The 23,733-nt window shown below is 39.6% G+C and overlaps 1 protein-coding gene across 2 annotated transcripts in view; it reads left to right on the top strand.

The window, feature by feature from the left end:
• Spop (speckle type BTB/POZ protein) overlaps positions 1-23,733 on the top strand; it is a 73,746-nt gene that overhangs the window by 30,858 nt on the left and 19,155 nt on the right. For both annotated transcript variants that reach the window (XM_021211597.2, XM_021211598.2), the window contains 2 exons: positions 21,838-21,981; positions 22,497-22,618. In XM_021211597.2, the coding sequence (XP_021067256.1) occupies positions 21,904-21,981; positions 22,497-22,618 (200 nt within the window). In that variant the 5' untranslated portion in view covers positions 21,838-21,903. The remainder of the gene's footprint in view (positions 1-21,837; positions 21,982-22,496; positions 22,619-23,733) is intronic.

Below are 23,733 nucleotides of genomic sequence, written 5' to 3' on the forward strand. Positions count from 1 at the left end.
ACACCAGAAGAGGGCATCAGATCCCATTACAGATGGTTGTGAGGCACCATGTGGTTGCTGGGAATTGAACTCAGGACCTCTGGAAGAGCAGTCAGTGCTCTTAACCCCTGAGCCATCTCTCCAGCACTGATCTAAAACTCTTTAAGTGGACCAGGTTAGCCTTGTACTCAACAGAGATCCACCTGCATTCTAAAATAAAAGCCATGCATCGCCTGGCCCTAGGCTTCATGTTCTAGTGATACTGTTTTTATTTCCTAGTATTACAGCTAGGTTATGTTAATGGTTATTTAATTTGCCATTACAGACAAAATATCAAAGAACATAGGTCTCTCTCTCTCTCTCTCTCTCTCTCTCTCTCTCTCTCTCTCTCTGATATATTGTCTTATATCTGATAACTACTTTTTACAACTTCTTTTTTTTTTTTTTTTTAAGATTTATTTATTATATGTAAGTACACTGTACCTGTCTTCAGACACTCCAGAAGAGGGCATCAGATCTTGTTAAGGATGGTTGTGAGCCATCATGTGGTTGCTGGGATTTGAACTCTGCACCTTTGGAAGAGCAGTCGGGTGCTCTTACCCGCTGAGCCATCTCACCAGCCCCTTTTTACAACTTCTATACTGTTGAGATTTGCCTCTTCTATGGAAACTGGGCTCGCCTTGAACTTGTGATGATTTTTCCTGTTTCTACTTCCCAAGAGCTAGAATTACAGGCTAGAATCATTTTACTACTTTTTAACTACTCACATAATTTAGTTCAGCAAATGTGGGACTGTTTAATGACCTCTGGCCTGGTCTGTGCAGGTCTATTATTACCTCAGATATTCAGTGTGTCTTAGTCAGAGCTGTTAAACTACTAGACTTTCACAGAAATGTGACATAAAAAGCAGCGTCCCAGCTGTTAGTGTTCTTCCAGACTGTTCTTATCTTAGAATGTGCTTCCGATCGTAAGTACCCGGGTGGGAAGTACCTCGGGTCTCAGCTTACTCTCACTTTTATGTGGATGAGGTATTCCCTCAAAAGTACAGATGCAGTGGGGTACATCACACAGAGCACACATACATACATGTAGCCAGAATATTTCATGTACATAAAATAAAAATAAATCTTTAAAAATACGGTATTTAAAAAAACAAAAATAGGAGTTTGAGGCCAGCCTGGTCTATAGTACAAGTTTCAGGACAGCCAGGGCTACCCAGAGAAACCCTGTCTTAGAAAAAGGAACTTTTTCTTTCTTTATTATTTTGGCTTTTTGAGACAGAGTGCCACTATGTAGCCCTGGTTGGCCTGAAACTCTATGTAGGCCAGGCCGTGAGTTCACAGAAATCTGCCCACTTGGGTCTGCCTCTCAAGTGCAGGGTCAGAGCACCACCACCTAAGGCCTGGGTATCCTTAAGGTTATATTTTATTTACATATTTTTTATAAATTATTTTTATTTATTTATTTCATGTATGTGAGAACACTGTTGCTGTCTTCAGACACACCAGAAGAGTGCATCAGATCCCATTACAGATGGTTGTGAGCCACCATGTGGTTGCTGGGAATTGAACTCAGGACCTTTGGAAGAGCAGTCAGTGCTCTTAACTGCTGAGCCATCTCTCCAGCCCACATATTTATTTTAAAAAATATTTTATCTTATAATAATAAAACATGTTCAGTTTTTACAAACTTAAAAATAACAAGAGACACAAAGGGAGCCCTGTATTGTACATTGTCAGATGTTCCCAGGACACAGGGCTTCTAGACTCTTTTTGCCCTCAAGGATGTTATCATTAAAAACAGGTATTTTGCTTTGTTGGGGGGAAAGATAATTATGCTTTTATCAATGTTCTGGACATCTATGATCCATTAATATGAACTACATAAACCAAAAACTTGTTCATTTTAAGAGGCTGGAGAGGTGGCTCATGGTTAAGAAAGTACTGGCTGCTCTTCCAGAGGTCTTGGGTTCATTTCCCAGCATGCACATGGCAGTTGACAATCATCTATAACTAATCCCATGGGATCCCATGTCGTCTTCCATTGTACAGACATAAATGCAGATGAAATATCCACTTACACCACTTACATTAAATAAGTAAATCTTTAAGGCCAAGCGTGTTGGCACACACTTCCAGTACTTGGAGGCAGAAGCAGGCAAATCTCTGTGATCAAGATTAGCCTGGTCTCACAGTTCCAACACAGCCAGAGCTACACAGAGAATCCCTGTCTCAAAAAAAACCAACCAAACAAAAAAAAATTTGCTAATTTATAAAGAGGTATTTTGTTTTTTTTTGTTTTGTTTTGTTTTGTTTTGTTTTTTGAGACAAGGTATCCTTATGTATTCCAAGCTGGATGGAAGCTTCAGTCTGTAACCCTTAGTAAACCCTTGAGGACTTATCCTCAAGCCTCATCTGTTCCCGTGCCACCAAAGGAATGTATAGAATGAATTACTGTGAAATCTTTAAAGGATTGAAGTTCAGAAGGAAAGTTGAATTCATTCATTTATCAAATAGGTTTGTTTCCAGCTTTCCATGTGCCAGACACTGTCTAGGTGCAGCAACAAAACACATAAATCTGCCTTTGTGCAGCTTGTTTCTCAGTGAGAGGAGACAGACTGTAAAAATACAGTGTGCTACATGACTTTAGTATAGAAACAAATGAGGCAGGACTAGAACTGACTGGGAGAAAGGATTGCATTTTAAGGGTGTCAGGGAAAGCTTTCATTATGGCAATTATGGAGTCAGTAGTGGTGAGGAGCGTGCCCCAGTAATCTCTCAGGGACTGGAGAGTGTTAACCCAGCTCCAAGTACAAAGCCCTGAGACAGGAATGGACCTCTGCTATGAGGAGGTACAACAAAGAAAAGCGGCATGACTGGAACATAGCGAGCTTAGGAGGTGTAGTGGGAGATGAGACCGGAGAGGTGCGAGAGTGCAGCTTGTGCAGGCCTCTTCAGGCCTTTGTACAGACTGTGGCTTTTACTCAGTGAGATGGGGGCGACTAGAAGCTCCCTCAACCACAGTGACATTCTACAACACAAAAAACAAAACCAAACAAAACCAAAAAATCACTATGTTCTGCCTTTGCTTTTTTCAGGGTTTTTTCTTATATAATTGGAGTAATGACTCCTGGTGTATAAAGATTTATTTATTTATTATATGTAGTAAGTACACTGTAGCTGTCTTCAGACACTCCAGAAGAGGGAGTCAGATCTTGTTTCGGATGGTTGTGAGCCACCATATGGTTGCTGGGATTTGAACTCGGGACCTTTGGAAGAGCAGTCGGGTGCTCTTACCCACTGAGCCATCTCACCAGCCCCGACTCCTGGTGTATAGATTTAAACATTTATGTAAAGAGAGGAAACTCCTGAAATACAAATCTTAGGTATTAAAATTAAATTTTAAGTAATATGATAGGATATCAGCCTGTAAATATTCTTGGGTGACACTGCTCTATTACCAAGTTCTCAATCTTCAGTTATCTTTGAAAAAAGATAAAGATAAAGTCAAGGGCGTGTTCTGTAGAGATGTTTGGTAACTGCTATGTAGTAGAGGGGAGCTGGTGGCTATATACTGTAGGGTTACTTTAACAACATGGGTTTCAAACAGTTTTATTATGTATTATGATTTAAAAAAATACACAGTGGGGGCTGGTGAGATGGCTCAGTGGGTAAGAGCACCGACTGCTCTTCTGAAGNTCCTGAGTTCAAATACCAGCAACCACATGGTGGCTCATAACCATCTGTAACAAGATCTAACGCCCTCTTCTGGAGTGTCTGAAGACAGCTACAGTGTACTTACATATAATAAATAAATAAATCTTTAAAAAAAAGAAAAAAAGTACACAGTGCATGATGTCCTAGTTAGTTTTCTGTAGCTATGATAAACTACTCTAACCAAAAGCACCTCGCAGAGGAAAGGGTTTATCTGGTGTACAGGTTACAATCTGTTACCTGGGAAAGCTGAGAGGCCGGAGCTCAGAGCAGGGAACCTGGAGGCAAGATCTGAAGCAGAGACCACAGGGGGAACATTGAGTATGGGCTTTTTCAGCTTGCTTTTGTAGGCAACTCAGGACCGCCTCCCCAAGGGTAGTATAGCCCACAGTGGACTGAGTCATCCCATATCAATCAGTAATTTAAGAAAAACACTCACAGTATGCCCACAGGCAGATCTGGTGGAGACAGTTTCTCAGATGAAGTTCACTTTACCCAGTTGAGTCTAGTCTGTGTCAAATTGACAAAAACTAACCAGCACATATGGTTATATAGTTTAAGGATTAAGTACTTTTTAAAAAAAACAAATAATTATATAATCATCAGTTAAATGCCTAGAAATACATCATTGCCTGCATCAGAAAACTGTGTCTGGCTAGATCTTAACTCCTACCATTGTTTAGAGAGACCCATGTCTGACATGGTGATAATTGTTCACTTAATCTTCATCACAGTTTTACTACTCGGGTTTCATGCTTATCTTCTAGTTTCATTTTGTTTGTTTTTGAACTTCGTACACATGGAATAATGATACAGTATAGGTTTAGTGGGGGCTTTTTTAGAACTCAAAAATATGTCTATGACTTTGATATGTGCTATATAGAACTATAGTTGAATCTCACTGTTCTACAGCATACTTTATGTTTTGTTTTTGTTTTTCGGATTTTTTGTTGTTTTTTTTTGTTTTGTTTTTCGAGACAGGGTTTCTCTGTATAGCCCTGGCTGTCCTGGAACTCACTTTGTAGACCAGGCTGGCCTCGAACTCAGAAATTCACCTGCCTCTGCCTCCCAAGTGCTGGGATTAAAGGCGTGCGCCACCACGCCCGGCTACAGCATACTTTAAATGAATAAATCATAATTTATTTATCCATTCCNTNTTNTTTNTTTTTTTTTTTTTTTTTTTTTTTTGGTTTTTCGAGACAGGGTTTTTCTGTATAGTCTTGGCTGTCCTGGAACTCACTCTGTAGACCAGGCTGTCCTCGAACTCAGAAATCCGCCTGCCTCTGCCTCCCAAATGCTGGGATTAAAGGTGTGTGCCACCACGCCCGGCTCCATGTTGTTTCTAATACAGACACTTAGGAAGGTTGCTGCACTACTCACACATGATGGTAACCACAAACAGGAGTTTTTCTAGGCACATATTTGGGGGTGGAATTGCTAGATCTTCAATATTAATAATATGCTATCTTATATATACACAAAGGATGCCTTTAATCCCATCATTCAGGAGGCAGAAGCAGGTGAATCTTTGAGTTAAAGGCCAGCCTGTAACTCCCTATAGAGGGAGTTCCAGGACAGCCAGTTGCTATGGAGAGAAACTGTCTTGGGAGAAGAGAAAAATGAGTTGATAGGTATATTAACTATCTTGGTCTGAGCACTGTACATTGTACACAAGTATTGAGAAGCCACATTTAAAAGCTTTTAAAATGAAACTTTATTGTATTTTAGTTTATTTTGTGTGTGTGTGTGTGTGTGTGTGTGTGTGTGTGTGTGTGTGTGCTTGTGCTATGGCAGATTTCTGGAGGTCACAGGATGACTTGGTTAAAAGTCAGTTCTCTCATTTGACCTCTGACTCCCTGGAATTGAACTCAGGTCACAAGGTTTGGAAGGCATTTGTCTTTACCCACAGAGTCATAAAATTGCCAGCCCAATTTAAAGGTTTTAAATTTTAAGTAATAAACTTATTTGCCAAATAGTGGCACCCATTTGTCTTTATATCAGCACCTAGTCTCTGTTTCTTCTTGCCTTGCTAGTATTGTCAGGTTCTTTAGCTTTTCCAGTATATTGGCTCTAAAGATGTTAATTCTGGGAAATTAATTGACAACAAACCCCAGAAACTTAAGGAAAAGTGAGGAGGGACTAAAAGTTTCAGCTTCAAGAATCACACATACAAACTGGGAATGGTGACACACACCTTTAATCTCAGCACTCAGGAATCAGAGGCAGGCTGATCTCTGAGTTTGAGGCTAGCCTGTTCTACATAGTGAGTTCCAAGACAGCCAGAGCTACATAGTTGAGACTCTGTCTGGGAGGAGGGGGTGGGGGGAGGGAGAAAGGAAAAGAAAAAAAAAATCACATATTCAGAGAACTTTTATTTGTAAAAGTTGGCTGCTATCTGCCTGTCGACTAGTACTTAAAGGCATTTCTTTTCCTACCTTTGGGATATCAGGAGCTTTGTCCCTTTCACTACTTCCGTTTCAAAAACTACCTTGCTCACTGGTGCTCACCAAATAGTTGTTGAGTGGATTTCGTCGGACTGCTATTAATAGAACTTTGTGACATTTTTCTGAGTTTTGTTTTGTGGTATCTAGCTGATTAAAGCTGTCCTGCTGCAGCAACCTGCTTAGGGGGATGCTCTTTCTGTTACTAATAGTAACCACATTTGATTTTACTCTCAAGGGAAATGAATTTGAGTCAGTGTGTTAAAGTTCACATGCACACTTTCGAGAGACTTTGAAGGCTAACCAAGAAGTTGCACGGTGCTTTATTTCTCCAAAAGAAAGGAAATTAGGTTCCTTGTGTTCTCTCTCTCTCTCTCTCTCTCTCTCTCTCTCTCTCTCTCTCTCTCTCTCTCTCTCGCCTAGGTTTTTTTTCCTAGAAGCCCAGTTCCTGTTGTAGGATATGGGACAGACTTTTTTTTAGAGCAGTTGTGCTACAGACAGCAGCCAAGATACCTCACCAAACGTCACTAGATAGTTTCTTTTTCTCCCTTTATAGTCAGTCATTTGTGGCCTCCTCCTTGCTGTTTCCTAAAACCATAGGATAAATAACTTCCTTTAAATGTGTCTTGCTTTGGTATAATTTAGCCACATAGCACCTTTAATAAACGGATAATCTTATATTGTCATAATATTTTCTCAACAATATTGACATGGGGCGAGTAATATTTTATTTTTGCTCATAAGCAAGAGTATTAGAACCAACTGTGGTTTTCTGACTTTCGTTTTAAGTGTAATCTTTTTTTGAGAGCTGAATATGAAATAGATTGTTCAGACCAGAGATATTAGAATAGTAATTTTGTCCAGTAAGTCCTTTTATCAGTCATTTCATTGCAAATATGTCATCTGATTTTTGTGAATTTTTCACTTTTAAGAATAGCAGAAGTAAGACATGTATGAGACTCTCAGAAGCTAGTTAAGCTGACTCATCATCTCTGTTTCCAACAGAAATTTCCTGCTAGACAAGACAAATTAGTTTTCCTACAGATTTAACTTGGTGAGTTTTATTTATATAATTTAAATGAAAGGATAAAGCAGAATGAGATAAACAAAAATATTTACCGTGACTGAAAAATGCACATTTTTAGTGTCTGTGAAAGGTAAAGCTGAAGTCATATAAAGAAAACTGAAGTCATATAAAGAAAAGTTTGATTTTCTTTTTAATGTGTGTAATTGAATGTGTGTGCATGTGCAAGCAAAAGGCCAGAGGACAATCTGAGCCATCCTCAGGAACAATATTCATCTCCTTTGATACAGGGTCTCTTGTTGGCCTGGAGTTACTGATTTGGATAGACTGGGGTCACAAGTGAGTGCCAGCATGCCCAGCTTATGGATCTGGGGCTTGAACTCAGGTCCTTGTTCTTACAGAGAAAGCATTCCAGCTTTTTGTGACTGACTTCAATAAAGGTTTCATCATGAATATCCCTGCTGGGAACTAACCAGAATCTTTTAGTCATGTCTTTTCTGACTATTATATACTAGGAAAAGATTATACATCCTAATATTGAGGGAAGTAATTATATTTTTATTTAAAAAATTTTTTTGAGACATAGTGACACTGTATACCTGGCCTCACACTCCACTTCCTTCTGCCTCAGGCTTGTCAATGAATGCTAGGATTATAGGTATATAGCAGAAGTCCCAGATGGGTTTAAATTTTGAATTAAAGATTGATAATACATGATATGGAAACAGTAGAGTAAGGAGAGCTCCTCAGTGGGTTAGAAACACAATTTATAGAGCCAAAAACCCTAAGCAGTGTGCTAGCCTTTTTAGTCTATTAAAAAAAAGTTTGAATTTTGAGAATTTTGCCTTTTTATATTGTACCTTAGAACTCAGCTCTTTAATATTAACTTAAAATAATATTAACTTTAATATTAACTTACTACCAAAATGGCGACTATCTTTAACTTTGTTTACTTTATGCTCTGATTTATGCTTCAAACTCTAACGTATGCAGGGTCTTACTGGGTGAAATAGGTGTTACTCCATTTTAACCTTTCTGACAAAGGCCATCAGAAAGTAAGAACATTCTCTTAAGATAGATATTCTGGCCAACTTTTCCCTGTTTTGGCTGCCTGTGTGTTTTCACTTTCTCCTTGACTCAAGAATTTAGAGTAAATGCTGGAGATTGAGAACGTCTGATTTTCTTTTGTTCTGTTGAGTTTATTTAGATCCTTAACATAGTTCATTGCCGTTCGGCTCCAAAGACTCTCTATCTGCCTTCTAGTGCTGGGGCTTCCAGTCTAGGTCCCTGGCAACACTTTACCCAAAGAGCCATCTCCTCCGAGTGTTTCCTCCTCTCTCTCCCCTTTCCTTTCTCTCTGTTCTGACCCCCTCCACCCCCAACACACACACCAAAATAGAATCTCTCCCGTCTCTGTCCTCAGATGATGTGACTGAGGGTGATCTTCTAAGCACTGGTTGTTTGGGCGTCCACTTTGCAAATGCTGAGATGATGGACATGTGCTATTATGCCCAGTTTATGTGGTGCTGGGAATCAAATCCAGAGCTTCCTGTATGCTAAGCAAGAACACTAACTGAACTCCATGCCTAGCCTATAATTTGGTTATGTTAAGAAATAATTTATTTTCTATGTTTAGGCTTTAGATAAGGCACTTTGCTTCATTTAATCAGAAGATATCTTAGTTAAGACCCTAAAGGAGAAAATGACAAGCCTCCCCCCATCTCTCTCTCTCTCTCTCTCTCTCTCTCTCTCTCTCTCTCACACACACACACACACACACACACACACACACACACACACACACGAAGGCTGGAATGGTAGCTCTAGAATAGAGTGATTGCTTATCATAGTTGGAAGAGGCTTTTCCTTTCAAAAAGTATTTCTGAGGAAAATTGAGTACCCTAATGCAGAACATAATGGGCTGCTTTTGTACTATAGTAAGTCCTCTGCAATAGATGAGCCTTTATTTTCTAAGTTTTTAAGTTTATTCCACATTCTATATCCCAATACTGATTCTGATTCTTTTATGTTCATTCTTTGGACTTCTGTCTGGCCAATTTTTATTAGCAATAAATATTTTAAATGGTTTCTTATAAGGCCAGAGGATATTATGGGGTAATAGACATCTTTGTCTCTCTCTCTGTCTCAATAAATCTTTTTTATTATTTTCCAACTTTTGTTTAGAATAAGTAAATTTTCTTCACCTAGGAGAAAAGTGGTTTTTTTGACATGTGGGAAATGTTAAAATCTTTACCTTTACCATGCTTGCTCTTTGACGTCTTGTCCATTCTGATCATTGGAAGTAACACATGGTTTTAATTTATGAAAATTGAGTCATTGCTTATTGTTTGATTTTTTTCCTTTCTACATTTCTAAAGATTTCTTTCTTTTGGATCTGAGACCTACTTTGAAGTGAAACAGCCCCTTTATACGTAAATTTGTTTCTTGATTTGAATTTGCGTTGTTCTATTTGGACATCTCCCAAGTGATGGATTTGAAAGTGGTGTGTGAAGATAATATTCTGATGAGCCCTATGTACTGTTTCATTTTGGTTGTTTTGTTGTTGCTCTATTCTTTTTTAAAAAGCAGCTGTAGAGTTTTTCTTCCCAACAGGGGTTCTGTAATTAGCAAAGCAACATATCACCTGCCCAGAGCTTGTTTTGGACATGTTTTATTTTTCTGGATCCCCCATCCAAGTAAAGATGTATATTCCCCCTCATATGCTGTTATATTGCACGTACTTTGTTTCATAGATATTTCTGCTTAAATTAAAAAGCAAAATGGAACTCCAAAAGTCTTTCTAATTTTTGTGGAGTTTTCAGTTTAAGGTAGTTAAGTGGAATATGGTTTCCACACAAGCTTGAGTTCAGAGCATAGATGAATTGCCTTCTCCCAGCATATATTTTGAGGGTAGATGATGATGGCCAGTTTGTCGGTATCTGTAACTCTTCAATAAGTGGTGGGTAGATCTTATGGGAAGGAAATTATTTCCAGACCCTTAAATTGGCAATAAAATTGTTCACTTTTTTATTTAATTTATTTATTTAATTTGCTATCTAGAAAAGTTGTGCCTAAAGTGAACATTATTCCATATTTTATCCTTTGAGTTGGCTGCTAGATCTCCTTAGGGACAGGAAAGTTTGTGGTTATTTATAACCTACTGCCTTCTAAGGCGGGCAGTAAGGCTGTAAAATCCCAGCATACCCTGAAGCTTGGGAATTAGTGGGGACATTCTGCTGTTAACCAGTTGCATTTTGGGAAGGACTTGATAGTCTTTCATATACCTTCATATTCATTGCTAGTTTAACTTGAAAGCATGAGTCCTGCCAGTCTATTTCTGTAAAACTCTAGCTTATAGTACTGGAGAAGAAGGAAAAATATTGCTTAAAGGTACTGACTTGTACATTAAATGTCATCTTTGCCTCAGATTTTTCTGCATATACAATAATTTGAAGAAATTTTTAACTCTTTTTGAGATGAGAGTCTCACAGTGTTGACTAGGCTGGCCTTGAACTCCTATACTCAACTGATTCTTCTGCCTCAACCTTCCAAGGATCTGAGACTGGAGGGTAGTATGTACACTGACATGCCTGGGTTTGAACCTTAATTAGAAAAATATTTAGCTATACCAGAAAAATACTCTACATCTTAGCCTGGTTTAGGAAAACTTAGTTAATTAAGTGCCTTAGACAGATGTGTCTCCCATTGTACATATTGAACATGTTTAATTTGATCATTTTATTGGAATTTTATTATATAGAATTTAACTTGAAATAACTTAGATTAAGATTGGCACCCTGGCTATTATTATAATGATACTTTCTTCATGTTTTATTGTTGTTGTTGTTGTTGTTTTGTTATGATGGGGGTCTCACAGTGTGTCCTGGAAGCCACTATATTGACCAGGCTGCCCTCAAATTCAGAGATCCACCTGCCTCTATCTCCAGTAGCCACCTATATTTCCAGCAGATAGAAGCTGGATCCAGGAACAAGCTGGCTCATTAGACTAGTCAGAACTGGCAAACTTCTGGATTTAGTAAGAGACCCAGCCTTAGTAAACAAAAGGGAGAGTGATGGAAGATGCCTGACATCAATTTTTGGCTTTGACACATGCACACACCAGAGCAGGTTCACCTGAACATACACACAAGCACCCACTCACATGTGAATGCATATCCATTCATGTGTGAATATATATGTATATATGTATATGTATGTGTGTGTATGTGTATATATATATATATATATATATATATATNTNTGTGTGTGTGTGTGTGTGTGTGTGTGTGTGTGTGTGTACGTGTGCCAAAATTTGTGTATCTATATTCATGAAATTTAACTTACTAAGTAGAACACACTAAAGGAAAATAAATCACAAGAGTCTAGCTATTCAACAACAGGCTTATGGAACAAATATTTATTGAGTGCCTGTCATGTCACCATTGGAGACACAGGGAGATGCTATTCTTCCATGGAACATAAATTCTGGTGGGGAAATGTGGAAATACCAGCAAAATAATTTTAATTAGTGACAATAAAGAGAAAAATGGGGTAATATGGTAAAAGAAACAGGCGTAGAAGTAAGGACTGCCCCAGATTGGGTGGTCAGGGAGAGACTTAGGGTACTACTTTTATAGGATGTCTAAATGACAAGGAGTCAGCTGTAAAAGACCTGATGGGACCAAGTACTGTGCCTCATGCTTCTAGTCCAGTAATTGGGAGGCTGTGGCAGGAAGATGACAATGAGATGAAGGCCAGCCTGCGCTACAGAGGAAAGCCCTATTTCAACCCCTGCCCCCATAGTAGATGAACGTGAGGAGAGAAAGCTCTGTGGTCTGAGGATAAAGTCCATGTGCTCAGTAATGATTTGTTCTAACAGAATTAAAGACTAAATAAAGCATATTGATTGAAAAGAACTGCAGGCATTATTATGAGGCAGAGAGGCCATGGTGGTCAGGACAAGGCTTATTTTACTCAGAACAGTATAAAATGCTGAAGAATTTATGTCTTGTCTCATTTGAATTAAAAACATATTATAAAGGTAGGTGTGTGTGTGTGTGTGTGTGTGTGTGTGTGTGTAGGTGTGTGGGGGGGTAGATAGGTAAGTCAGTCTCAGGTTTCTTTCTCTATTGTTCTACATTTTATTTATTTATTTTGTTTGTTTATTTGTTTGTTTGTTGAGACAAGGTCTTTTCCTGAATCTGGAGCTCCCCAGCTTGGCAAGACTAGCTCGCCAGCAGGCTCCAGGGGTCTTCTTGTTTCTGCCTCCCCAGCACTGGGATTATGTATGTATTTTGCCATCCTCAGCTTTTTATGAGGTTATTAGAGATCTGAGCTCAGGTCTTTATTCTTGTTTTAAAAAGCTAGAACCAAGAGAACTCACAAGAAGATCTTTGCCCTGTGTTGCTGGAATCAGGCAGGCAGAGGACCTCAAGACAACCCTCACCTCATTCCTTGCAGTCCAAGCACCCTGAGATGACCCCTGCCTGATGTCATGGCACAGGAGGGACATAGCACTCCTGAGACAATCCTAGATACCCAGAGACTCTGGGTGCCACTAAGATGAGCAAGTAAGTAGTGGAGGAAGAGAAGCAGAAGGATGTGGGCACAATGAAGACAGGCAGAACTCAGATTCGAGGGCAGTGAGGAACAGCCTGATGTGAGGAGCTGGTGATGTCACCTTGCCACCTAAGGCCATGGTGAGGTTTGGGCCCATGCTGCCGATGAGGGCATGTCTGGGTCTGTGGCCCTCCAGTAGCAGGAATCTGTTAGCACCAAAGGCCAGGTCGAAGTCCCTGGTCTAAGCTCTCCCTGCACCTTACCTGGGCAGTGCTGGAGAGCTCACCCTAGCGGTATGGGGTGCAGGAGAACTGGCAAGCTGATCAGCTCAATTACCACAAACACCCAGATCCAGGGCTTTTAAGTTGGCCCACTCCAACATCTACCCCATCTATAAACTGCTGGAGTGTGTGAAGGGGCCAGTCCTGCAGATCCAAAGTCACAAGATCTCCATGACATAGGGCAACAACAGGAGTCCCGGTGAGGATCCAGCATTGATAGTGCAGCAGAAGCCTGAGGCCTCAAACAAAACCAATGACTCATTGCATGCACATATGCAGGTAAAGCTGTGTGGACAAAAGGGTAGACTGTGGGACACACTGTGACACACTGCAGCTTACACAACAAGATTTTTTTTTTCTTTTGGGAAGAAGGTTGCAAGGTTGGAAGGCAGATATGAAGGGACAGGGAGATGAGTGGGATTGGAGTACATGATGTAAAATTCATAAAGAATCAATGAAAAGTTAAGTACAAAAGCCAGACTCTAGGTTAAGGAAAGGAAATCCATTTATGCCTCAGACCCTTCTACACTAGGAACCAGCATTGTCACATTATTGCCATTAGTAAAATCTGATCTAATTAGATCTTCTTTCTCCTGGTGTAATTTCAAATTCTGTGACATCTTCTAGCACCATAATGACAAAGTCATCAAATCCTAGAAGTATACCAACAATTTCTTTATCAAGTGTGAATAGTTGATCTTGCACACTTGTCCACAAGCTCTTGCCACAGGACTTGCAACAGGTTTATGAATGCAGTGGCTACCATGGTCATGCTGGTTGCATTGCCTTTTTTTATAATCTTGTAAGATTGTGTAGAATATGAACTGGATAGACATACAAGAAACCCCAACCTTTCCTTTGCTGATTGAGCTCTCTCGTCACAGTGCTTTTAGTTTCATTTTAAAAGTGTCTCTACCTAAAATAAATAAATAAATAAATAAATAAATAAATAAATAAATAAATAAATGAAAAATAAAAGTCCCGGTGTATTTAATATTACGTCAGATTAAGCCAATCATACAAAGGGTCTACTTATAACAAATATTCAAAACTCAATCAAATATTGCAACAAAAGATGTCAATATGACCTGTCCTAGCTGTCTCTAAGATAATGAAAAATTATTACCTCCTGGGCTGAATATGTTTGAGCAAACTAACAGAAGGAACAGAAATTCCTTTTAGGTCACATTAGCCTCTTGAAAATGAATATACCCAAGTCTTTTATACTTTTTTTTTTTAAAAATCAACAGTGTTTTTGGCATCTTATATTTTGAAGAATGGAACTGTCTCTCAGGTTTAAAATATGTGTGGCCTTGGGGATCTTCTTTAGAAACCATATAAGCCTTTAAAGCGCACAGACAAAAAAAGGTAGAGGTGGGCTTTTTAAAATTCTTAACTGTTCTCTGGCAGGATCCTCTTCGTAGCTCACACTCCATTCCTAGCTCATTTGTGCTGGGTGTTACGTTGTACCACATGGAATTGCCAACACAAACCTACTTTGGCATATAAAACAAGTTTTGTGGTTCAACTTAGTATCTCCATGCTCTTATTCCTATCATTTTAAAACTGATGGGTATACACCTGACTAAGATAACATGTAATCAGAATGTATGAGATATATGTCTATGTACATTGATTTATTCTTTATTTCTCTGGATGAGTAGATTAGGTTGATGAAGAAATGCTTATGAAAGATTAAACAAAATAGCTGCACAAGCTGTGTGTTTTAGACACAGAGATATTCTGTCTTAGCTCAGTGAATACCACACATCAACTATTAGCTTTTTTGTTTACTATTAATGGCATCTGTCTATATCTGTCTTGAAAGAATTCTGATTATATAAGAAGTTAGGGCTGGGCAGTGGTGGCACACGCCTTTAATCCCAGCACTTGGGAGGCAGAGGCAGGCGGATTTCTGAATTCGAGGCTAGCCTGGTCTACAGGACAGCCAGGGCTATACAGAGAAACCCTGTCTCAAAAAATCAATCAATCAATCAATAAATAAATAAATAAATAGAAGTTAGCACAAATTAATTATTGGCTAACCCCAATTAATTATCCCACTTGATAACCACGTTTCTAAAATGAAGGAAATTATAGCCAGTTTTTTCCCCCCTTTGAAAAAGAAAGATATGCTTCATTCTGGCCAAAAGCCTTATTTTTTTTTAGATCTGGGATTTGATGCTACAGGCTAGGAGTTTAGACCTATGTTTATCTTTTATCCAAGAGAAGAAATTACTGATTGTCATTAGATCACACTTCTGGTGTACTTATTGTTCTTTGAAAGCCTGCCTTAGAGATCTGTCAAACGGAACAATAAAAACCAGAAAAGTTGACTAATATAAATAGATAAATATTTTAATCATCAAAGTATTTTTACTGGGTGGTTAACACCTTTGTTTCTAGACACTGCGCTAGATGGTAAAGGGATGGATGCAAAGAACAGATGCAAATTATGTTTTAAGTCACTTTAAAATCTAATGCAGGTAGTGGACTGTTTATACATTTACAAGGAGCCAGGAAGAGGCGGTTCAGCTGATAACTGACCTGTGTAGACTCAGTTTAAACATCATCTTTACATGATGGTATTCATGTGTTTCTCTTACCTGTAGCTACCTTCCACAGTTTAACCTTCTTCTTAGAAATCATATGATATTTATTGATCCCTTTTCAATAAACCATCCTTTTTCAAAAGATGGTTAGTGATTTCAGGGTCTTATACTAGTGCTAGGAAGCATCCCATCGTAGATGGCTAATAGCTTATAACACTGCATCCAGTAGTAGAGTTGAGAGGAATATGCTGAAGTACATTTTTTCTGTGTAATCTAGGAACATCTTTCCTTACAGGTCAGGATTTTGTAGAGTCAGCAGAAAAATAATACAGTGGTACATAAAGGCATCTTCAACTTAGAGTTGTCAGTGCAGTGGAGTTTGGTAATCTTGAGAAACTTATTTTCTCATTAAAGAGATTGGATAATCATGTTTTAACATGTTTGAAGCTGTGAAGAATTTATTTTGGCTCAAGTTGTCTCTTGCAAACGTTCTCAAAGTATGACCCTCAAATAGGTCTCTTCTTCCCAAAATTGTGTTTTGCTGAGCCTGTGCAGCAGTGGGCGTGAAGTACTGTAGAGTTCATGCAGCCCCAGGTTACTTTGCTGGTGAACACTTTGCCCGTGGTGCTCACTATGAGTGAAATTAATTAGACTTCTGCCATTGCAGTCAATTTCTCTCCCAGCAGGTTGTGTGGTTAGAGCTTCTCAGAGCTGAGATTGAGTCTCTAGTTCTCCTAGGTGCTGCGTTGGACATTTAGATGATAAGTGGTTTCTTTCATTTGGTTGGGTTTTTTGTTTTGTTTTGTTTTCAAAGAAAGACTTGGTCATAAAACAAATCAAACACAAAAAAAATGGAGAAAAATGCCCAAGACCAATATAGTATTTCTTTTTAATTTTTTTTATTTTAATTTTTAAAATAATAGTCTAAAATAGCCACTCAAATACTTGCCCAGTCCCAACAAAATAGCATATCTTTATTCCTGGTCATAATGGAGTAATATTCAGTGGAAAGAAACTAAAGAATTAGTAGAATGTCATTTTAAAAATTATATCTTTTTCCTGGACTTTTAAATTTTGGACTTGTTAAAGCAGTGGGTATTGAACCTAGCAAACACTCTACTACTTAGCTACATCCCCAGCCTTCTAAACTGTTAGATGAGTTTGAAAGTTAACCAAGCAACTTCAAAATAAGTTTAGATCAGTATTTTGTGATGACTCAGTGTGGAGTGTAGCCTTCAACATACACCTTATGAGCCGGGTTTTAAGCTCTTAACTCACATGTAAAAAATTCACTTTTCCATTGCTGCACTGCCCAGAAGTAGGAAATCGGAAGCTTCAGTCTAGGCAGCAGTGATAGCTGGGGTTTGTAAAACTGCCTTAGGTGTATTACTTGTTACTAGACAAGTGAGTCTGTGAAGCCAGGTCTTAATGACTTAAACAAGCAGTGGTTTGAAAGATTAAATGAAACACTATTCCATGTATATAAGACACTTAACTTCATCTGTGAGGGCAAGTAATGCTTTAGTTATATATGCTTCTAGGGCAGTGTTTGTGACCAATGGAGCATTCAGTTAAGTTTGTAAGTATATTTATTCTGAATAGGTACAAATATATCTTATTAATCCTGCCAATGCTATCTTAAGCAAATGTTTGTGAGTTGAATTATTTCTGGATGATTTTGTTGTTATTCATTTATATCATCCTCTACGAGGATTTGAAGCAGACTGAAAAAAAATACTTGGGAGACAGCTTAGTCAGTAAACATGCTCGTAAATATAAAGGCCTGAGTTCTGAGCCCCAGCACCCATGCAAAGCCATGGATGGTGGTAATGTCTGTAATCTCAGCACTGTGGAGGCAGAGACAAGAGGATCCCTGGAGCCTAGGGACTCTGGACAGCTAGCTGAGCTGAATCTCTGAGCTCTAATTTCAAGGAGAAATCCTGTCTCAAAAAATAAGGTGGAGAGCTGTAGAAGAAGACACTCTACATCATCTTCTGCTATGTGTTTGTGAACACACATGCACAAGATAAAAGCTCAGCTGGTGGTGGTGGCTCACACCGTTAATCCCAGCACTTGGAAGGCAAAGGCAGGAGTATTTCTGTGAGTTCCAGGCCCACCTAGTCTAGAGTGAGTTCCAGGACAGCCATGGCTACACACAGAGAAACCCTGTTTCAACAAACAAACAAACAAACTCTTCTTCTTCTTTCTCCCCACCCCCATCTCTCTTTCTCTGTCTCTATATATCTATATAGGTATCTTTGTGAATTATAGCAAAGAGACAAAGAAAAACTAACAGAGTGAATGTGTGATTACATATAAAGCAACACTTATAGAGCAGGAATATAAACGTCATTTTAGGAGAGTCAAAAATTTTGTCTTACAGCTTCTAAGTAGCCAGGCAAAAAGGACAGACACCACCATATTGGTGAAATAGCCCAGCAGGTAAAGCACTTCCTTATCCTGCAAGCCTGACCACCTGAATTAAGTACTTGAATCTATGCAAAAGGGAGAAGAGAGAACTAACGCTAAAGAGTAGAGTTGTCCTCTAACTTCCACATACATAGCATGACATGCACACACATAATACACACACACACACACACACAATCATCATTTTAAAAATTACTTAAGCCAGTTTGGCTTAAATAAAACAATAGTAGGTAGTCAAGCAACTGTTATCTCTAAGATTTGTGTTGTTTTATTTGCTTTCTATCATCCTTATTATAAAGTAAACATCAGAGGGCCCTCCGTGATTATTACCATAGGCTGCTCTTCCAGAGGACCCAGGTTCAGTTCCCTGCACCCACATAGCAACTGTCATAACTCCAGCTCCACGGTTTTCTTCAGGCCCTCATGGACTGGGCACATATGTGCACACATATACATATAAGGCAAAGTACCTATATACCTAAAATAAAAATGTTTAAGAACAAAAACATGAGAGACAAAGTTAAAAGTGTCATCTCTATTCTTTTCTAATCTCATTTGCCATATTTTTGTTATTCTTGTTTTGTTTCTACAGCATGCCTTTATCTGTACCATTACTTAAATTTGCAGAAATAATTTACTACACTGCGTTTGATGACCATGGTATAACAGATCTAGTTATTTTAAATCCCAAAATAGTTTGGAAATTCCTAAAATAGTTTGGAAATAAGTCATTTTACTTACCTATTCCTTATTTAAGTGGTTTGTTGTTGTTGTTTTGGTTGTTTTTGGTTTTGGGGTTTTTTTGTTTTTTGTTTTTTGTTGTTTTTGTTTGTTTGTTTGTTTTTTGAGACAGGGTTTCTCTGTATAGCCCTGGGTGTCCTGGAACTCATTCTGTAGACCAGACTGGCCTCGAACTCAGAAATCCGCCTGCCTCTGCCTCCCAAGTGCTGGGATTAAAGGCGTGTGCCACCATGCCCGGCTTCTTTCTGGCTTTTTACTGTTACAGTGTCCATTGGTACTCTAGTTCATGTCTTGTTCATAAGTGCAGAATTTCTCTAGGGTAGTGGTACCCAGTGTGGTTCCAGGACTAGCACAGCAGGATTACCAGGGACCTTGCTAGAAATGCAGTCTCTTGGGCCCATCCCAAATTGTTGACTCAGAAGCTTGGGGGTAGGGTCAACATTCTTTTTTTTCTTTTTTTTGGGGGGTCAACATTCTTAAGAAGTAATTCTGTTGCCTTCCAAATTTGGCAATCCCTGCTACAGTATGCATTCTGTTCAAAGTGGAAGTGCTAAGTTCTGTGATGTGTGTACTTTAAACTTTGCTAGATATGACCAAATTCCTACACATACAGTATAATTTTTGATCCACTGTCTTCACCAACAGTGTGAGAGTTTTGTGTCTATCCTGTATCTCTGCAACTTTGTATCCTTTGACTGACTGACTGACTTTGTTGTTTGCTTGCTTGGTTTTTTGGTTTGGTTTGGTTTGGTTTGGTTTGGTTTGGTTTGGTTTGGTTTGGCTTGGTTTGGTTTGGTTTGGTTTTTTGAGACAGGGTTTCTCTGTGTAGCCCTGGCTGTCCTGGAACTCACTCTGTAGACCAGGCTGGCCTCGGACTCAGAAATCCGCCTGCTTCAGCCTCCCAAATGCTGGAATTAAAGGCGTGTGCCACCATGCCCGGCTGTTTGTTTGTTTTGAGAAATGGGGTCTCATTGAACTGCTCTTGTGACCCCCAAATGCTAGGATTCAATTATACATTCGCGTCCCTGGCCTATTACATTGTTAATGCTTCTGTGGGGATGTCATGCACATGCCACAGCACACGGTGGGCTGAGGACAGTTTGTAGGGCTTGCTTCTTCCCTTCTGCTTTGTGGACCCCAGGTCAGTAGACTTGATGGCAAGCACCTTTTCCTGAAGAGCCATTATGCTAGTCCATCACTGACATTTTTAAAAATAATTTTGAGTTGGATTTTATTTGTTAGTGGTACATCCCATACAGGTGTTTAGCAGCTATTTAAAAGGGGTCTCGGGCTATGAGAAAGGTATAAAGACACTTGGAAATGTTTGTATACTGACTGAAATGTGATATTGTTGAAATGATTGATCTCCATAAAAACGTAAATCAAGAAAATGATTGAGAATTAAACTGTGGGGAGTGATAGTGAACAAAGACAGTCCAATAAAAAAAAAATTGAGAAAGACTACATGTGGTAGCACTTGCTTTTCATTCCAATACTCTGAAGGCAAAGGGAGGTGAGAGAAGGAGAAAAAGGAAAGGAAAGGAAAACAAAATTGAGATTGAGGAGCTATTAGCAGAGAAAGCAAGAAAAATGCAGAGTCAGGTAAAAATTTGACTTGGTGTTGTGGAGAAAGGGAACACACCTAAGGGAGGTGTAAACATGCTGCCCTTTAAGAGAGCGGCTGGCAGAGGGTGGAACAGAAGGCTGCTCTTAAGTTTGTAGGGAGGCACAGGAGACCAGGAAAATTGGAGGGTAGGGTACCAAGGTCATTTTCTTCCTTCCTTCCTTCCTTCCTTCCTTCCTTCCTTCCTTCCTTCCTTCCTTCCTTCCTTCTGTTTGTTTTTCGAGACAGGGTTTCTCTGTGTAGCTCTAGCTGTCCTGGAACTCACTTTGTAGACCAGGCTGGCCTTGAACTCAGAAATCTGCCTGCCTCTGCCTCCCGAGTGCTGGGAGTAAAGGCATGCGGCCACCACGCCCGGCACCCTTCCTTCCTTCCTTCCTTCCTTTCTTCCTTTCTTTCTTTCTTTCTAAGATTTATTTATTTATTTTATACATATGAGTACACTGTAGCTGTACAGATGGTTGTAAGCCATCTTGTGGTTGCTGGGATTGAACTCAGGACCTTCAGAAGAACAGTCAGTGTTCCTAACCGCTGAGCCATCTCTCCAGCCCCCCCCCCCCCGAAGTCATTTTCAATGGGAGTGGAGCATTTGTGTCCTAAGAGCAGGCTCTGGTGACAAGGAGGTACCTAGTATTAACCATGTTATCTGTTTGTCAAGCAGCCTTTTTAGAAATCTGCTTTAATATATCCTTTAATTAAGTTTGTCTTGATTTGTTTTTCCAGACAGAGTTTCACTGTGTAGCCTTGGCTATGCTGAAATTCACCCTGTAGAACCAGGCTGGCCTTGAACTCACAGAGATATGCCTACTTTTGCTTCCTGAATGCTGGGATTAAAAGTGTACATCACCATACCCAGCTAGTTTGTCTCTTTTTGTTGTTGTTTTATTTTACTCTGTAGCATATGTTGGCTTGTAGACTAGGTTGGCCTCAAATTCAAGAGATCCACCAGCCTCTGTTTCCAGAGTGCTGGGATGAAAGGTATATGTGCCACCCTGCCCAGCTGGGTTTGTCTTTTTCTTTCTTTCTTTTTTTTCTTAAAGATGATGTTGAACATTATGAGTAAGGGCAAGGCACAGTAATGGAATTTTATTTATTCAGTTCATTTATTTGAGACACGGTTTCATGTAGCACTGGCTGGCCTGGAACTTGCTGTGCACTGCTCTGAGTCACAGAGATCCACCTTAGTCTGCCTCCTGAGTGCTGGGATTAGAGGATTAGAGGTGTAAGCCACCATGCCTGGACAATAATGTAATTTTGCCCAGGAGACTACATGGTCTTCTCTGAAGTTAGTTTTTAAATCAGGATAGAATGTTTCAACAGGCCACAGAGTTTCCAGTCTCTTCGAAGATTAAACAAATCATAGAAAAAATAGAGGGAAAGGAGAGGTGGGGGGGGGGGGCTGGGAGTACTGGATGGGTTATATAAGAGCAAATTAACATTAAGGTAATCAATTTTTAAAAGTCTAATAAATCTTTTTAATTATTGGGTATTACCAGGGTGAAGAAAAACCAGAAATCTTTGCCCCCTGACTTTGGAGACTCAGTTTAACCTTCAAACTGGCGATGTCAAGGGTTCCAAGTCCTCCACCTCCGGCAGAAATGTCGAGTGGTCCCGTTGCCGAGAGCTGGTGCTATACACAGGTAAGCTCTGGTGGCACTCCTGGGCAGAAGCACCACAATCACTTTCTTACTCTTGGGTTTACTAGTTTCTCTGGCAGACAGCACAAGATGACCTTATTGACCTTGTTTTTCTGACACAGAATCTGAATCCCCAAGGCTAGTGGTTTTCCATTGTAGTTGAAGGGGGATCTTTGGCTAGATCCTTTACATCCTCCTTGATGGGCTGTGTTCTAAAGCTTGGCACAGTGTTTGAGATCCACAGCCCCAGGATGGCAGCAGCATCTCACCTACAGGCTTGTTTAGGACCACGGAGCGTTAGACTTCCACTACCCTGTCCATGGTTTGTTCTTACTGTTGCCAGTGTTCTCAGAAGGTGAAAAGTTATAAAACAGTAGGTCACTGAGACTTCTTTAATTTCTTTTAATGAACTGATATCTTCCTGTGGGGATAAGGGAAGGATACTTATCTGATTTACAGCCTGTTTTTCCCAGGTTGCCCAAATCCTATTTAATTTCTTCCTAATTTTTTATCAACAGATCAAGGTAGTGAAGTTCTCCTACATGTGGACCATCAATAACTTTAGTTTTTGCCGGGAGGAAATGGGTGAAGTCATAAAAAGTTCAACTTTCTCATCAGGAGCCAATGATAAACTGAAATGGTGAGGAAGAGCACCTCCAGGTGTAAGCTTTTGCTAGAAGTTACCTGTTTTGCTTGGTTTGAATAGGATATGGATAGAATGTAATTTCTTAAAGGCAGGGACCTTACTTTCTTATTCCCATTGTCTAGAATAGTTGCAGATACGGTATGTACTCACAAACAAATGGGTGAAATACTTTAGTTTAGTATGTTTAACAAACTCAAGTTGTATAGGATAATGTAAATGAATAAAGAGGGCAGGTGTTACCTGAAGATCAGAGTTTGATCCCTGGAGCCCACATTGTGCAAGGAAAATAACTGGTTTCTGTAAGTTGTCCTTTGAACTCCACACTTGAGCCATGGCACTTATGGGCACAACTTATGGACATACAAAAGAATTCATAACTATAATTTGAATGTTTTCAAGGACTGCTAAAGGGCTGGCCCTGTAGCTCAGCAGCAGCGTGCTCACCTAGCATGTGTGAAGATCTAGGGTTAGTTCTTGGCACTGCAGTAAGTATGTGAAGGACTGGTAACCACCCAGCTCTAGCCAACCAGGGTGGTGGGTGGAGAAAGGCCTACTACCGTCAGGTTTTCTGTGGGTTTTTGTTTTTTGTTTTATTTTCCCCAAGAAAAGCAAAAAGTCTAATTTTTGTGACTTTTTGTTTGTGTTGAGATGTGGCTGGCCTGAAATTCAGTATGTAAGCCAGACTGACTTTGAGTCACAGAGATAGATCCACCTGTCTCTGCTTTAGGAGAGCTAAGATTAAAGGTGTGTGTCATTGCCTCTGGCAGTACATCTAAGGGTTTTTAACTTAAAATCTTGACTTTTAAGTTTTCTGCACACATATAAAGACTTATCCTCCATCCCCAGAACTCGTAGATGGGGGGGGGGGTACATACTTGAACTCCTACCGCTCAGAGGAGAGAGTTCAAGGGTAGGCTGGGTGTGCTGGCGCATGCCTTTCTTTCTTGCTTTCTTTCTTNCTTTCTTTCTTTCTTTCTTTCTTTTTTATTGATTGATTGATTGATTGATTGATTTTTCAAGACAGGGTTTCTCTGTGTAGCCCTGGCTGTCCTGGAACTCACTTTGTAGACCAGGCTGGCCTCGAACTCAGAAATCCACCTGCCTCTGCC

This window comes from Mus pahari, chromosome 14 (assembly GCF_900095145.1).
Source record: "Mus pahari chromosome 14, PAHARI_EIJ_v1.1, whole genome shotgun sequence".
NCBI classification, from domain to species: domain Eukaryota; kingdom Metazoa; phylum Chordata; class Mammalia; order Rodentia; family Muridae; genus Mus; species Mus pahari.